The sequence below is a fragment of the Takifugu rubripes genome, chromosome 19 (genome assembly GCF_901000725.2).
Source record: "Takifugu rubripes chromosome 19, fTakRub1.2, whole genome shotgun sequence".
Lineage (NCBI taxonomy): Eukaryota > Metazoa > Chordata > Actinopteri > Tetraodontiformes > Tetraodontidae > Takifugu > Takifugu rubripes.
In genome coordinates this window covers 1,110,343-1,127,169 of record NC_042303.1, presented here as the reverse complement: position 1 = coordinate 1,127,169, position 16,827 = coordinate 1,110,343, and the positions used below count along the sequence as shown (strand labels likewise).

At 45.0% G+C, this 16,827-nt stretch overlaps 2 protein-coding genes across 17 annotated transcripts in view; both read right to left on the bottom strand.

The window, feature by feature from the left end:
• Positions 1 to 16,827, bottom strand: part of LOC105418562 (WW domain-binding protein 11-like) — a 1,118,483-nt gene that overhangs the window by 587,087 nt on the left and 514,569 nt on the right. The window lies entirely within an intron of this gene.
• LOC115246879 (homeodomain-interacting protein kinase 1-like) lies at positions 16 to 13,669 on the bottom strand. Of its 9 annotated transcripts, XR_003885977.1 has the most exons (11): positions 8,734 to 9,080; positions 8,197 to 8,233; positions 8,065 to 8,108; positions 7,885 to 7,978; positions 7,656 to 7,781; positions 7,390 to 7,449; positions 7,202 to 7,323; positions 6,786 to 6,866; positions 6,527 to 6,692; positions 1,119 to 1,535; positions 16 to 547 (listed from the first exon to the last, which is right to left on the bottom strand). XR_003885977.1 is itself a non-coding variant. In XM_029826817.1 (10 exons), exons 1-10 carry the CDS (start codon positions 13,534 to 13,536, stop codon positions 4,742 to 4,744), a joined length of 1,227 nt encoding a protein of 408 aa, XP_029682677.1. In that variant the 5' UTR covers positions 13,537 to 13,669; the 3' UTR covers positions 4,456 to 4,741. The 9 variants fall into 9 exon arrangements, 2 of the variants coding, with proteins under 2 accessions (XP_029682677.1, XP_029682676.1); XR_003885976.1 differs by having other exon boundaries at positions 7,390 to 7,781; XR_003885975.1 differs by having other exon boundaries at positions 7,202 to 7,449.

Genomic DNA, 16,827 nt, shown 5'->3' with positions numbered 1-16,827 from the left:
TATCTATGAGCTCTGTATCCTGTAGCTTGAAAACAAGGACCGTCTCCAATTTGAAATGCCAGGCCAAAGTTAAGGAGACGAACTCTGATTGGCTGTTGTCTCCGGTCCACAATCATGATATTTTCAGGCCTGATGTCAGCATGAACAATCTTGAAGGAGCGCAGATGCTGCAGGGCCATTGCCACCTGCCGAATGACTGATTTCAACTCCAGAATGAGGAGGCCTTCTCCTCTGGCCTTGACATAGTTGTGCAGGTCCTGATCCAGAAGCTCAGAACTCATGTACATGTGATCCTGCTATGTGAAGCTCTCCTTCCACTTTAGGATATTGGAGGTGTCTGGATCCAAACTCCGCAGCTCTTCAAGGATGACCAGCTCATTTTTCTCTACAGGAAGACCAGGAAACTTCTTAATAATCTTCACAGCCTCCATCTCACAAGTTTTAGTACTGAAGCATTTGCTCACATGACCAGATGCACCCTCCCCCAGCAAGTCCATCACCTGGAGGGACTCTGAAAGGAAAGTTCCTATCCTGAGGTCGGGCTCCTCTACAAATGCAGAGGGGTCATCCATATTGTTTGACATCCTGTTTATGGCCATTTTAATGTTTCAGTTTGCTCAGCTGTTGAATCGTTTGCTGCAACCTCTGCTACGATACTCTCCTCTCCTCCGCTACGATAATACTCCCCTCCGCTACAATAATACTCCCGTCCGCTACAATAATACTCCCCTCTGCTACAATAATACTCCCCTCCGCTACAATAATACTCCCCTCTGCTACAATAATACTCCCCTCCGCTACAATAATACTCCCCTCTGCTAATTTCTGCTCTCATGTATGTTTCTACCTTGTTGCTATAGCAACCCTGCACCTGGGCTAATTTTGGAGTGCATTAGTCCTTACAGGGGCTGCTCACCTTTTTAAATATTTTCTCCTCATTCAGTCAGTAGAATCCTGCAACAGCTTTTACAGATCAAATGTTTTAGTGAACCTCTGTTGTTCAAACCGGATCTTTTGCAGGATTAGAATGTTAAGTGACACAAAGATTTCAGCACCCATCAACCCCCCCCCCCCCCCCCCCCCCCCCCCCACTGGTGGAGGGGGAATTCAACACTCACATGAGTCCACCACATTTGAGAGTGTAATCCAACTAACAGACTGGTTGGAACATATCTGCTAGTTATAAACTGAAAAATAAGAAAAGGTGAATCTTGCTGGTTTTTGTGACTTCACATTGACCTTCATGCAAAAATCATGAAATTGACCTTTTAGCATGTTTCCTTGTTGCACCACCAACATCTGTTTTTCTGCCTGTCTGTTAAAGTATAAATAACTCAAAAAGAACAAAGATGGTATTAAATGAAATTGAACTTGAAAAGTCACCAGAAAAGTCAGCAACAGTGCTCAGATGATCATGTGATAAACTGGCGACGCAATCTTATTACCTGATGTGATTATATTCTCCATAAGTTCTGGACCCTCATGAGCCAGTCACACGGTGGTACCAGGAAATGTGATTAAATGCCTACGCACATCTTTAGCACATGCATAAGTCAGTTCCAGTGATACAAGGTTAAGTGAGAAGCTTGTGATACACATTAAATTTACAGTAAATTTCCACAGGTCTCACTGGATTCTGCCTTGAACACTTTCCCCTTAAAGGATTTGATGTCTCAAATATTAGAATCAGAATCAGAAGAAGGTTTATTGCCATTGTTCATGTGATACACAGTATTACACAAACTAGGAATTTGTCGTGGTGTGCCGCTGCGACATTCAACATAACACTAGACATCAACACCACACTAGAATAAGATAAATAAAATAAAATAAGACTTATATACAGTATATACATAAATAGTGAATGGTAAGAAATAGTGCAGGTCCATGAGGAGTAGTGTATTGTTTATGAGTCCGGCTGGCTGCTGTACATGGTGCTTAAGTGACAAGTCACTTGGTGTTCAGCAGCCTGATGGCAGAGGGGAAGAAGCTGTTAGTGTAGCGGGAGGTTCTGGTCCGAATGGACCGTAGTCTCCTGCCTGAGGGGAGGGGGGAAAACAGTCCGTGACCAGGGTGGGAAGGGTCGGCCGTGATCCGACCTGCACACCTCCGGGTCCTGGAGATATACAGGTCCTGGATGGATGGAAGCCTGCAGCCGATCACCTTCTCGGCAGCGAGCACGACGCGCTGCAGCCTCAGTCTGTCCCTGGGGGTGGCACCAGCATAGCACACGGTGATGGAGGAGGTGAGGATGGAGGAGGGGAGGATGGACTCGATGATGGCCGTATAAAACTGCGCCAACATCCTGGGAGGCAGTTTGAGCTTCCTCAGCTTCCGTAAGAAGAACATCCTTTGCTGGGCCTTCTTGATGAGGGAGCTGATGGTTGGCTCCCACTTAAGGTCCCGGGTGATGGTGGTGCCCAGGAAGCGGAAGGAGTCCGTGATGGTGATGGGGGAGTCCATGAGGGCAAGGGGGGGCAAAGGGGCTGTGACTTTCCTGAAGTCCACAATCATCTCCACTGTCTTCTGAGCGTTCAGCTGCAGGTTGTTGTGTCCGCACCAGGACACCAGTCGAGCCACCTCCCTCCTGTAGGCAGTCTCATCGCCATTGGAGATGAGACCGATGAGGGTGGTGTCATCCGCAAACTTGATCAGTTTGACAGACTGGTGGCTTGAGGTGCAGCAGTTAGTATACAGGGAGAAGAGGAGGGGGGAAAGTACACAGCCCTGGGGTGATCCGGTGCTGATGGTGACGGAGTCGGAGACAGTCTTCCCCAGCCGCACGTACTGCCTCCGATCCGTCAGGAAGTGAGTGATCCACCTGCAGAGGGAGTCAGGCACACTAAGCTGGGACAGCTTGTCCTGTAGCAGAGCGGGGCGGATGGTATTGAATGCAGAGCTGAAGTCCACGAACAGGATCCTCGCGTAGGTTCCCGGGGAGTCCAGATGCTGCAGGGTGGAGTGAAGGGCCAGGTTGACCGCGTCGTCCACAGATCTGTTGGCTCTGTAGGCGAACTGCAGTGGATCCAGGAGGGGGGTGGTGATGGACTTGAGGTGTGGCAGGATCAGGCGCTCTAAGGACTTCATGACTACAGAGGTGAGCGCCACAGGTCTGTAGTCGTTAAGCCCAGTGATCCGTGGCTTCTTGGGGACAGGGACGATGGTTGAGGTTTTGAGGCAGGCTGGCACCTGGCACGACTCCAGGGAGGAGTTGAAGATGTCTGTGAAGACAGGAGTCAGCTCCTCTGCGCAGTGCCTCAGGGTGGAGGGAGACACGCCGTCCGGGCCAGGGGCGAGGAGGGGGGGGGGACTGGTGGTAAGTGATGGGGGGGGGGCTGGTGGTGAGTGGAGGGGGGGAGGAGGGGAACTGGTGGTAAGTGATGGGGGGGACTGATGGTGAATGGAGGGGGGGGAGGAGGGGGGAACTGGTGGTAAGGGATGGGGGGGGACTGATGGTGAATGGAGGGGGGGGAGGAGGGGGGAACTGGTGGTAAGTGATGGGGGGGGGGACTGATGGTGAGTGGAGGGGGGGAGGAGGAGGGGACTGCCTTTGATGGAGTGAGGTCCATGGGGGCAGTGACACTGGGGGGAGGGGAGGTGTTGGGCATGGCTGACGAGGTGTCAAAGCGGGCATAGTGGAGGGACAGACTCTGACAAAGGGCTTTGTCGTCCTGACCCTTTGAAGCCTGAGGCCTGTAGTCGGTGATCTGCCTCAGGCCTCCACACAGAAGCAGAGTCGTTAGCAGTAAACTGCTGCTGAAGTTTCTCCGAATACACAGATTTAGCTCTCCTCAGTTCCTTGCTAAACCGGTATTTGGCCTCTCTGTAGCAGTCTCTGTCTCCACTTTTCAGCGCTGCTTCCTTTTCTTTCCTGATCTGTCTGAGTCTCGGTGTGAACCAGGGCTTGTCATTGGAGTAACTCACCCTAGTGCGCGTTGGTAGAATGCGCTCCTCACAAAAGTGGATATATGAGGTCACAGTGTCCGTGTACTCATCCAGATCATGTGTGGCCCCTTTAAACATGTCCCAGTCAGTTGTGTCCAAGCACGTGCGCAGCTCCTCCACAGCCTCACTGGTCCATCTCTTCGTGGTGCTCACGGATGGCTTTATTAGTTTAAGTTTCTGTCTGTGTGTGGGGATCAGGTGGACCATCACGTGATCAGACAGTCCTAGGGCAGCACGGGGGACGGCCCGATACGCGTCCTTCACTGTGGTGTAGCAGTGATCCAGCGTGTTCTCTGCTCTGGTGGGGCATTTGATAAACTGATTGTATCTGGGGAGCTCGTATCTCAGGTTGCTCTGATTAAAGTCACCAAGCACGATAACCAGAGCGTCGGGATAGGTCCGCTCCACTTGTTGAATACAGTCCGCGAGCGTGCGCTGAGCCTCGCGCACGTCCGCATCTGGCGAGATGTAAACAGAGGCCAGAATGAATGAAGCGAACTCACGCGGAGAATAGAAGGGTCTGCAGTTGATGAAAAGGTGTTCCACAGCAGGAGAACAGTGCTGGGAGATCACAGTCACATCAGTGCACCAGTCGCTGCTGATGTAGAAGCAGACTCCACCGCCTGCTCTCTCCCCAGAGAGCGCCAGGTCGCGGTCGGCACGGAACAGCTGGAATCCCTCGAGGAGGAGCGCGCTGTCCGGTGTCTCTTTCCTGAACCAGGTTTCAGTGAAGCAGAGAACACACGAGGTGGAGAAATCTTTAATCCGCATCAGCAACTTCAGCTCGTCCATTTTGTTACAAAGTGAGTTGGCGTTGGACAGAAAGATCCCAGGCAGCGCCGTGCGCGAGCCTCTCCTGCGTAGTCTCACCAGGGCACCGGCCCGTCTTCCTCTCCTCCGCCGTCTCACCTTTTGGGCCAAAAAGTGAACCAGGTCGGCTGCAGGAGCCAGAAAAACTGGAAGTAAGTCCGTGGGGGTGAGAGTCCTGATGTTTAATAGCTCTTCACGGGTGTAAGAGCAGGCAGACACACAATTAACAAACAAAAATAGACAAACAAGAACGCAGCAAGACACCAAGGCGACCGCTCTGGGCGCCATCTTGTTGCATCTAATAAACGATACACAGTTCTCAGTAGAATCAGCTATGTACCGTATTTTCACAACCATAAGGCGCGCCGTATTATAGGGCGCACCTTCAATTAACAGCCTATTTTAGAAATATTTTCATACACAGGGCGCACCGTGTTATAAGGCGCATAGCATAGAAACTGCGTAGTGCCTGTGGTTTCATGACGCGTTCACTAGATCGAGCTGCGCTAAAAGGAATGTCAATAAAACAGCCAGATAAGTCAGTCAAACTTTATTAATAGAATACAAACCGTCGTTCTCACAACTCTATTCACTCCCAAAACGAATAAACAGCTGTTTTATTATTTTTCCCGAGTGACGTAGTGTTTTCGCGTAACACAGTTCGTTTAATAACAGCGAGTTATAACAGGCAGTGCAACATTTTTATCACGTAGTACCGTTGCGGTAAATCAAACGTTAGTGCAAACAATATACGGTAACTCGAACTCTCGAAGTAATGCAAAGCGATAGCAATAGCAATATAACAATAGCAATATAACAACGTTGTTCAAACGGTAATTTCCATATTCACAGTATGACCAGCCTTGTTAAGTTGTAAACACACAAAAGAAACACGTAAAGATCACTTTATCACTTCATTCCTCATCCAGGAATCCCTCGAATTCTTCTTCTTCGGTGTCCGAATTGAACAGTTGTGCGAATACGGCGTCCAACATGGCCGGCTCCGTCTCGTCAAAGTCGTCATCAGGGTCGGTGTCGCTGGTGTTGTCTGGCATTTCAGTGACAATCCCTGCCTTCCTGAAAGCTCGGACCACGGTCGATGCCCAGGCATTTACGATCCACTGGCAGATAGTGACGTATGACGCTCGGCGCCGTCTCCCCGTCTTGGTGAACGTGTGTTCGCCGTTCGTCATCCACCGCTCCCACGCAGTTCGCAGTCTAGTTTTGAATGCCCCGTTGACACCAATATCTAGCGGCTGGAGTTCCTTTGTTAATCCACTTCTTGCTTTGTTTCCTCGGAAGCTCCGTTGAGTCTATACCTGGCGCAGGTCGTCTTGTTGCTTCCTCCACTTCCGCACCATTGATTCGTTCACGTTAAATTCTCTTGCCGCTGCTCTATTTCCGTGTTCAACTGCGTGACTGATTGCCTTCAGTTTGAACTCTGCGTCGTAAGCGCGTCTCTTGCAAGGAGCCATTTTGGGGTCTTTACAGACAGAAATGGTTTGGGACTGAATTTACTGCTGTTACCTCGGCCACGCCTACTGACTACGGTAGCCGCGATTAACCAATATTACCGTAATCCATACAAAAGGCGCTCCGGGTTAAAAGACGCACCGTAGATTTTTTAGAAAATTCTAGGCTTTTAGGTGCGCCTTATAGTCGTGAAAATACGGTAGTGGGAGGTAGCTGTGCTGTGTGGCTTGATATGTCTCTTTAAATGTTTCAAAAACCTATAACCTCACTGATATCCAATAGAAATAATGTCACTCACTAGTCTTTGCTCTCCACTGTTCTCAGGTGCCCCATTGTTATAAAGTCATGCTGCAGGGCTTTCTCAGGAGAGATTCTCTGACGCTCATCAAAGTGGAATAACTTCTTCAGGAGATCAGAAAGAGCCCTGCGCTCCTTCATTTCATTTTGTCATTTGTTGGATTGGCCTGTCATTGGAATCAGTGATTTAATACAAAGATAATCAATCAGGAACAATGACATTAATTATAACTGGTTAAAAAAAAAAAAAAAGTGCTTACCGAAAACAATTGGTAACTTTTAAAACACTGGAGAACATCATATGATTTTATGAAGACAACATCTTGATATTCCATTGGTGACTGAAAGAAAAAAAACAATCCATACACAGACATTATAACATAACAGTTTAAGACTCAAGATTTACCTTATTCATTCCCGAAGGGAAATTGAATTGTAATAGCAGCATAGACATGAAGGTATAGAACTATAGAATATAGACACAAATAGCAGCAGGTGTATTTACAAAGTATAGAAATAGAATAAAAATAAAATACAAATAAGATTAGAATGTAGGCATAGAGATAAAAAGAATATATATGTTTTATTATATATATGAAAATATAGAATAATCTAGAAATAAGATTAGAACATAAACATTCAACAATGATTGTAATTGAATGGGTTTGGAGGGCACCTGAACTAATGCATCTCATCCACCAGACAGAGCCGACTGTTGTGGTGAAAATGGTCCAAGAGCTTCACAAAGTGTGCATGAGTCACACGGAGACTGGAATGGATGCGTTCCAATATCATTTTCTGTGAAGGATCAACATGACTGATAAGAGACCAAAATATGGGCTACTTCACCAAATGCTCCTTCACCTATAATCTCCTGCACAACAAACCCAGACTTCCTGCTGTGTAGAACATCACCAGCACTTACTGTAAAGAGACAATCACCATGGAGGGAAACCATTTAGTCAACATGAAAACCTCAAACACACAATTGAAGCATTATCCGTGTCCTTGTAATAATGGCAAGATGGAGCCGTCCAATCCTGGGATCTATATACTGATAGCTTATTTACAAATAGCATACAAGTGCTGGAATTGGGACCTGATCTACGATGCCAATCAAACCTACAAACCTGGCACCTGGTTGCAGCAATCGACAGCAGGTGTGTCAGGATCGGAACTTTTGATACATACGTCTCTGGCCCAAATTTCTCGGGGGTGCAGAGGAAAGTGCTCCACAACAGAGAAGTAGGGGATCCCTGAAATTACAAAAGGTCAAAGATCAGAAAGATGCAATAGAATTGTGTGTATGAAGACAAAAGACAAGAAGTGCTTTAAAACAGCAATGTAAAATCTTCTCACCCATCCGTGCTGAGACACGATGGTCGTCCTGTTGGAGCAGGTTCTGCAGGGTGGCATCAGCACTCAGGCCCGGAGAGAAGCCGATGACAAACCCCTGGACACCACCACCAATCAATGATTGGAGACAGCTGGACCTCGGACAATGTGTTGAACCATGAATAAAGCTACAGAGATACCAACCCTGCTCCAGCCGCTGACCAGCCACGTCAACAGGAGCTGCAAATCTGCACAAAGCAAATGTGTCAGCATAGAATGAATGTTCAAACAGTAACAGGTCCCAGATTTTACTGGCCTTTATTCCAGTTTACTTACCAACAAGAGCTGCAAAATCTCTGAAATCATTTTGTATCTGCAGGGAAGCGCATTTTAACGGCATTCACAAACCTGTCAGCACTCAAAGTGTGCATAAACCAATCACATATATGGAAGCATATGCAGAGATATCGACAGATGAATTACAGAAATGGGATCGATTTTCGAATGAGCCAATATTAGCCGCCACATGCCAATACCGATTATTAGCATTAGCCATTTGGAGTCCCATGCAGATCTTAATGCTGACAATGGTTTAGGTTACTTTGCCTCCGCAATTAACTTAACCAGCACAATGGTAAAAACGTTAAAATAAAACGCTATTGATGTCAGACGGCGTTAATATCAATCACGGTAGAATGACCAGATATTAGCAACGTGGACCACGAGAGCGATGTAATGGAAACAACACAGAAGCGGTCAATTCTTGACAATGAGACACGGAATGATGTGATTGTGAAGCTTTAGCTTGAATTAGTTCATTTAGCAGCTGTGAAAGTCATTGAAACGAGCAGAGCGATGTAGATTTGTATTTACGTGAAGCGCGAGGCTGGGACTAGATCAATTGAAATGGCGGTGGGTTCACGTACAATGGGAAATTCGAAAGCTGCCATTTGAAATCGTGTTATTTTCCCGCTGAATGTGACGCACACAGGCAGCCCCTCCCACACCCACTGGCTGGGAGCTGCTCCACCCCTCCCCCCACACAGATTCGCGATCAGAACCACCCGTTTTGGACCGCTTAACGCCGTCCAATTCTATGGAATCTGGGCACGTTAGAACCACAAGACTTTGAAATATAACCATGTCGAGCTTCATAACTTTAGCTTACCCGGTGACGGAGAAACAACGAGTTAAACACGAAGCTTTTGTCGGTTCGGAGCCGTTTTCCCCGCTCTGTTCTGCATTGAGTTAATCGGAGATTTGAGCGGACCAGTCGGCGCTTTAGCTCGTTTTACGGGCGCTGGTTAATTTAACGTCCTCACACCGACGATAGCGAATTAGTTGAGGATTAGATTTACAAAATGATGTTTTTGTTTGTTTTTAATCAATCTATGAGCTTTTTTGTGCTGGATTCCACCTTTCCACCCAGTGAATCAACACACTATCACAATCCATATCTTCTTTAATAATACAAACCATAATTCAAGCACAGACAGCACACCCACAAGTCCTTAGACTCACACACTATTCAACACAGTTGACTTCCATGCAGCTACAGAATACACTCTTTATATGCCTGCAGACTTTGGCAAACCATTTAGAGACTTTAACCCTAAACACACCTTTCTTTTTAGAAGGTGATTTGCTGCTGTTTTCAGAAGTGGTGGCATCAGAGTAGTCACTACTGGAGACACCCTCTGATGAATAGCTGTCAGCTTCAGAGGATGCACCATCAGAAGTTCCATTACTGGAGACTGTTTCTTCCTCACATAGTGAGGTAGCATTGTCTACTGAGGTATCTACACAAGAAGTATCACTAGTAGAATCTTCAGAGGACTCTTGTTGCGAGGACTCTATGTATTCCACTGGGCTCTCCGTAGATTTAGTATCGCTGATTTCCTTCTGTGAGGACTCACCCTCTTCTTCCACTTGGGACTCCGTATGTTTGGCCTTATTGGCCTCCCCTTCAGTGGACTTCCTGTTACTAGCAAGGCAGAGAAGCTCCTCTGAGAAATTAATGTCTTTTTCTGGTAAGGTCCCAATGATTTCTTTTTGTGAGGGCTCACAGTCTATTTCCTCCAGAGATTGAGTGAATTTTCCCTTCAAGGACATGATGGTTTCTACCTCGGAGGACTCGCTGGTTTCTGCCTCAGAGGACTCGCTGGATTCTGCCTTTAACACTTTTCCCTTAAATGATTTGATGGCTCCTTCTTTGGTGGGCTTCTTTTCCTTCTCCAAAGTCTTTGCCTCTTTCTGAGAAGAGCTTATTTCAGATTTTTTGTTTCTCTTCTCATTTGAGTTATCAGCTGAAACCTCTGTGAACGCCAAACTGTTCATTTTTTCACACATTTTCAAGCTGCAAAAAACACATTGTGTAAATTAAAAAATGTACAATAACAAAATATGCTTAATTTTAATGCTAATGACCGGAAGGCTTTAACTGGTACAAATATAACATCTAATTAATGATACACAGTACTCAGTAGAATCAGCTATGTAGTGGGAGTTAGCTGTGCTGTGTGGCTTGATATGTCTCTTTAAATGTTTCAAAAACCTATAACCTCACTGATATTAAATAGAAAAAATGTCACTCACTAGTCTTTGCTCTCCACTGTTCTCAGGTGCCCCATTGTTATAAAGTCATGCTGCAGGGCTTTCTCAGGAGAGATTCTCTGACGCTCATCAAAGTGGAATAACTTCTTCAGGAGGTCATAAAGAGCCCTGCGCTCCTTCATTTCATTTTTGTCATTTGTTGGATTGGCCTGCCATTGGAATCAGTGATTTAATACAAAGATAATCAATCAGGAACAATGAAATTAATTATAACTGGTTAAAAAAAAAGAGTGCTTACCGAAAACAATTGTGTTAGAGAATATCTAAAAGACCGAGGAACGTCATTGAAGTTCTTTAAGTTAGCTGGACCATACTCAACTGGTGTCTGAAAGAACAAAGCCAACAGTTAGTGAACATCCACTTTTCCTGCCCTCCCAGCATTTCAGCAGATAGGAAAAGGATTTGAGATGTTACACCCAAATTCAAATATCCTTGGACCCTTGGAAATAGTATGAGTGATTAACATATTTATGTTAGCAGTGGTGGATAAGATCAGGATCAAAGTGCAGAGAACATGTGCTCACCTTTAATCTCCATGAATAACCAGAATGGTTTGCCACCTTTACAAAATATCTGCTGGTGTATCTCCCAGCATTTAATATGTAGTTTGGGGGCATACCCAGTAGATCTATCATGTGTCTCATCTGTAAACCAAACATTCACAGTTGTTAAGAGGACATGCTCTCATTGCCTATAGATATTTTTGTCAAGTATACTTGCATTTTGATATGATGAGCAATTGCGGATGGTTTGAGGGTTGAATAAAAACAAAAGGATTTGGCCGACTCCCCAAATATCAAGTGGATACGAGAAGGGGAGACCGAGCATAATTTCTGGAGCCCTAAAAACACAAGTCAAAATAAAAAAAAATGTTATATGTAAAAAATAAAAGAAAAAAAGATAACTTAATAATAATATTATTACTGCAGGACAAATAACCTCAGTCCAGTTGCCTGCATGATGGTCCCTGTCTTGGCCTCATGGGTCCGAAGTGCCAGTCCAAAGTCTATTAGTTTAATTTTTAATCCTCTTTGGTCCACTAACATGATGTTGTCTGGTTTTAAGTCGGTGGGCAGGATTCCAAGTTTCTTGAGGTCTGATAGAGCCAGAAACAGCTGGAAGAAAATTAAAACTTTTTCAAATTAAAAGTAGGATGCTCTGTGATCCATTTATGCAAGTTGTAGAATATTATCACAGAAAGGTTTGCTAAATAATAGTTTACCTGCTTTGCAATTGGTCGAATTTTAGACACACACAGTGGTTTGCCTTCTCTTAATTGAAGAACATTAAAGAAGTCCATGCTCAGCATCTCATACACCAGACAGAGCCGACTGTTGTGGTGAAAATGCTCCAAGAGCTTCACAAAGTGTGCATGATTCACACGGAGACTGGAATGGATGCGTTCCAATATCATTTTCTGTGAAGGATCAACATGACTGATAAGAGACCAAAATATGGGCTAGAGAGCAATTGTTTTCAAGGAAGTGGTTATTGCCATTTTCAGAAAGAACGATTTCCAGGGGTAAATTATTTTTCCTTACTTCTCTTTGGCCACTTTTGAAGTCCTTGATGAACTTGATCGCCACAGTCGCTTTTGTATTTGTGTTTTGGCACCTGGCTACTTCCCCAAATGCTCCTTCACCTATAATCTCCTGCACAACAAACCCAGACTTCCTGCTGTGTAGAACATCACCAGCACTTACTGTAAAGAGACAATCACCATGGAGAGAAACCATTTAGTCAACATGAAAACCTCAAACACACAATTGAAGCATTATCCGTGTCCTTGTAATAACGGCAAGATGGAGCCGTCCAATCCTGGGATCTATATACTGATAGCTTATTTACAAATAGCATACAAGTGCTGGAATTGGGACCTGATCTACGATGCCAATCAAACCTCCAAAACTTAACGTGTATGGTACAGTACAATATTCCTGTTGGGAAAATCAGCAGTGACTCTGCTGCTGTGCCAACTGTGTCATGTGACCTCCTAAAGACAGGTTTTACATTATAAATACAGCTTGAAGTCTTACCTTTATTTATTGTTGATGGCATTATTTCTGAAATGAAAATTCAATTTGGTGAATATGTTGGTAATTGTAACAATTTATTAGTAATGTTGTAATCTCGTCAAGAAGATGCCGTCACAATGGGGCAGCTGAAGTACTGCCGTGGCTGGGGTACCACCAAAAAGGGAAGGAGGCAGGACCAAATCTACCACTAGACAATAACTACCACATCAAATTGCCATGCCATCAAAATGTCAGGTTGTTGCATTTACGATCATTTGAACAGGTCAAACTTTGTTAAGGAAAGTTTTTTAAATTACGTAAACATCGAGAGCAGTCATGCTAAGATAGCTTCTCAAGCCTCCACTAGCCACCATACTTTTATTGCCTCACTGTACATGCAAGTTCTTGCTACAGTATTGGGTGTTACCTCAGTCAGATCCAATCTAATATTCTTAAAAAGGTCTGTTATTGTTGCATTAGTAGATTTTAGTTCACTTACTTTATTCAGCAGATCCATATACATTTGTGTAGATATATATAAAATTATACTGTTTACAGTGACTGTCTGAGTTTGATGTGAAGGGTTGCCTTTTATCTTCAAAGTATAAGTGATATTACAGTAATGGGGTATCCCCATCCTAAACAGCTAGTCAAGAAACTACCATCACAACCAAAGCTGAGGCTTGTCCTCTGTCAATGGACTTAATTACACCAGTAAAAAAAATTAGGAATGCCAAGGCTAAGGGCTCATGGACGAACTTTTTGGTGGGTAACAGACTGAATGAATTTTAATACTCTTCAAGAGTATACTTTCATTTATTTTACTTTTATTATTTTATTAGGTTGCTTGATAGGACTAGATGTTACAAGCTCTAAAAAAATTGACTGAGCACTTGCCTTGAGTGAGTTGTGGTAGATGAGGACCACATAGCAATGTTTTTGCCCATGCAGCACATCTTCAGTTGTACACCCAAGCTTCAGTGGCTGCTTTGGCCATTTATCACAAGACAGACTTACCTGGGGCAGGTTTACCACAGGCTGAGCTCATTTGGGTGTGAATAAGTGGTCAGTTGCTCCCCATGCCTTCACAGGCCCGGCCAGAGACTGTACTTATTTTGTCACTGCCTGCTCTTCTGCTCTCGTGCTGAGGTGGAAAATTCCACTCACTCTGCCACGCCCCTCCTCCACACCCATTTGATCAGCTTTCATCATTTTCACCTGTTGCTCCCTCTTAGGCCTATTTAAGGCACTGCTCGACATCCATGCCTTGCCAGATTGTTATTACTCCATGTCTGACTTTCCAGCAGTTTGATTGGCCTTATTGGTTTTGACCCTGCCTGCCTTGGAATTTTCTTCTCTATCGATGCCCTGGTAAACCTGGCAACCTTCTCTCCCTGTTCAAGAGTTTTTTGCCTTGTGTTTGTTTGGACTTGCCCTCTTGTGGTGTGGTGTTTTTTGCATGCAACAGAGGTGTGATATTCCTTCAGTGCTGTTACCTGCAAGTTTTTAATAAAGCCTTTCTTAAAACTGTCCAGAACTGCTTTGTTGTGAGTGGATCCCACCACACCCGTGTCAGATCATGTGTGCTTTTTCATTTTTGTCTTTTGGGCCAAAAACTGTTGGAGGACAAAGCTTGTCTCTCATTGTTGGAGGTTTGTCTTAAGAGTGAGCATAAGTTCATAGAGCTGGTGATGGTCCTGTCCTCTCCCTCCAACAGCACCACAAGATCATAGAAGATCTGCAGTGCATTAGTGAGGAAGGATAGGAAGACCTGTAGCTCAAGGGGATTCTGTTCACCATCCTGATCAATGCCAACAACAGGTCCATCAGAGGGGCAACAATGAGATGTGAATAAGTGGTCAGTTGCTCCCCATGCCTTCACAGGACCAGCCAGAGACTGTAGTTTTTTGTCACTGTCTGCTCTTCTGCTTCTTCTTCTGCCCCTCCTCCACACCCATCTGATCAGCTTTCATCATTTTCACCTGTTGCTCCCTCTTAGGACTATTTAAGCCAGTGCTGGACATTCATGCCTTGCCAGATTGTTATTGCTCCATGCCTGACTTTCAAGCACATAGTTTGATTGGTGTAGTATCTGAAGCCTGTGTATTGATCCCCAGTAGGCCCTGTTTCCTAATTTCTGAAGATCTTAACTCTTTTTCAACCATCCTGACACCATTTCCATCAGGTTCCACATGAGTCCTGTCACCAGTGCTCTCATATGCTTGTGATACAACGCTTTGTTATTCCCCAAGGGGGAATTGCTGTCTCCCGGGTTCTCGCTTTACAGTTGGAATCTATACCATGTGGTTGATCATATTGTGTCATGAGATCCTCAGAAGGGAATATGTTTACTTAACCATATAAAAGGGGCTACTGAAGTAAACACTTGGGAGATCTTCACCATCGGGACCACGAAACCTCCCTCGGACAATCTGCAGTGTTTTCAATTGATGCCTGACTGTTCTCTCCAATAAACATCTCTCATAACCAAGTCGGTGTCTACGAAGATTCCTTTTTCATCAGCACATCTGAACTATCACCAGAAGAAATTTACCACATTGGCCTTCTTGGTTTTGACCCTGCCTGTCTTGGACTTTTCCTCTGCGTCTCTGCCCTGGTAAATCTGACAACCTTCTGGTCCCGACTAAGAGTTTTGTTGTGTGTTTGTTCGGACCGTTGCCCGCCAGGGATTGTGGTTGTGAGAGTGAAGTTTTGTCACCCGTGCTGTTCTTCACTCTTATGTTAAGACTCAGACAAACCACGCAAACAACTGGAGTCCTTGCAAGGGAGAGTCGAGCAGCAGTTCAAGCTTCCTCTGTCAACTCTGCTCGTCTGCTGCTCGCTCGCCTCTTTTATTGGTGCAAACAGGGTATGTGTGAAACAGGATCTCATGACTCCTTATCTTTTAACTACTTCTCCCATCTTTACAACTTCTCTCATCTTAATGAACAGGATAACTTCCCCCATCTTTACAACTTTTCTTATCTTAACAAACAGGATACATCTGAGAGCTGGTTTTGGTTGTAAGCAGCTTCAGCACTTTTGTTAAACATTCACAGCATTCCTCAAACACTTAAAATCTACACATCATAGCATTTAGATGATAATAGTAATGATAATAATTCTTCTCAAATGGTGTGTTTTCTCCATTCCTGGGAGGCCCGTGATTACTTGTGTGCTGTTAACTTCAAGTAGTCACTAAAGCCGTTCATTAAAACTGTCCGGAACTGCTGTGTTGCAAGTGGATCCCACCACATCCGTGTCACTTTTTACCTACTGTAGAGAGATCTTTGATGGTCTTACTCTGGGTTTGAAATTGGGTGTCTTGCTCCATAGGAAGCCTAGTTGTGGAGCAAACGATGAAGCCCACTGTAGCCCACCACCACTGGGCACACCTTCCTCATCCGACCTGGTTCCTCTGCTTTAGCAGCCAGGTGGTTAGCGTATGGCAGCTTTTTCTTTTCATATGCCTCATCAGCGGCATCTTCCCAAGGGGCTGTCAACTGAGTGATATACACATAGCGACAAGAATTGGTCCAGAGAACCAAATCTGGGTATAGGTTGGTCCCTGCGATTTCTATGGGGAAAGTGAATGTCTCGCTTAGGTCCACATGCCTTTCCCAATCTTTCACTACATTTAGTCAACTGGAGTCAAGCAGTGGAACCTTAGTTAGTCTTCCCTTCCTGCTCAAAGGGTGTCAGGGAGAGGGAAGTTTTTATAGTGTTAACTTTTACTCTGCTGAACTCAGTTGCAGCCCCTATGTATTTGAATATTTGTTTGTGACTCCAGGTCAGTGGTTCTTAACCTGGGTTCGATCGAACCCTAGGGGTTCGGTGAGTTGGTCTCAGGGTTTCGGTGGAGCCTCTGCCGCGGAGGTCAAGACACAGCGACTCATCATGTCTATATGCGATGACATGCCCCGCTTGGCGATCACTGGCTGCAGATGATCACGTGACATCGCTTGGCCAATCAGTGCTGCGAGGTATTTAGTGCACTCAGGAGTGACCCAACGTGTGAATGTCATCGTAGTACCTCGTGTAATTACTTTCTTCATATTTTAATCCATATTAACTATGTCGAGCAAAAAAAGAAAGTGGTCGGACGAATATGTACAATATGGATTCTCATGTATCACGGAACGGGATGGGAGTCAGCATCCTATCTGCATGATTTGCAATGCCAAGTTGAGCAACTCTAGCCTCGCACCGGCAAAACTAAAGGAACACTTGGAGAAGCCTCATGGAGATGGGGAATATAAGAACACAACGCTTGCTGAATTCAAGGTAGAGAGAGCCAGATTCGATGATAAGGCCACTTTGCCTCTTGGATTTGTACCCA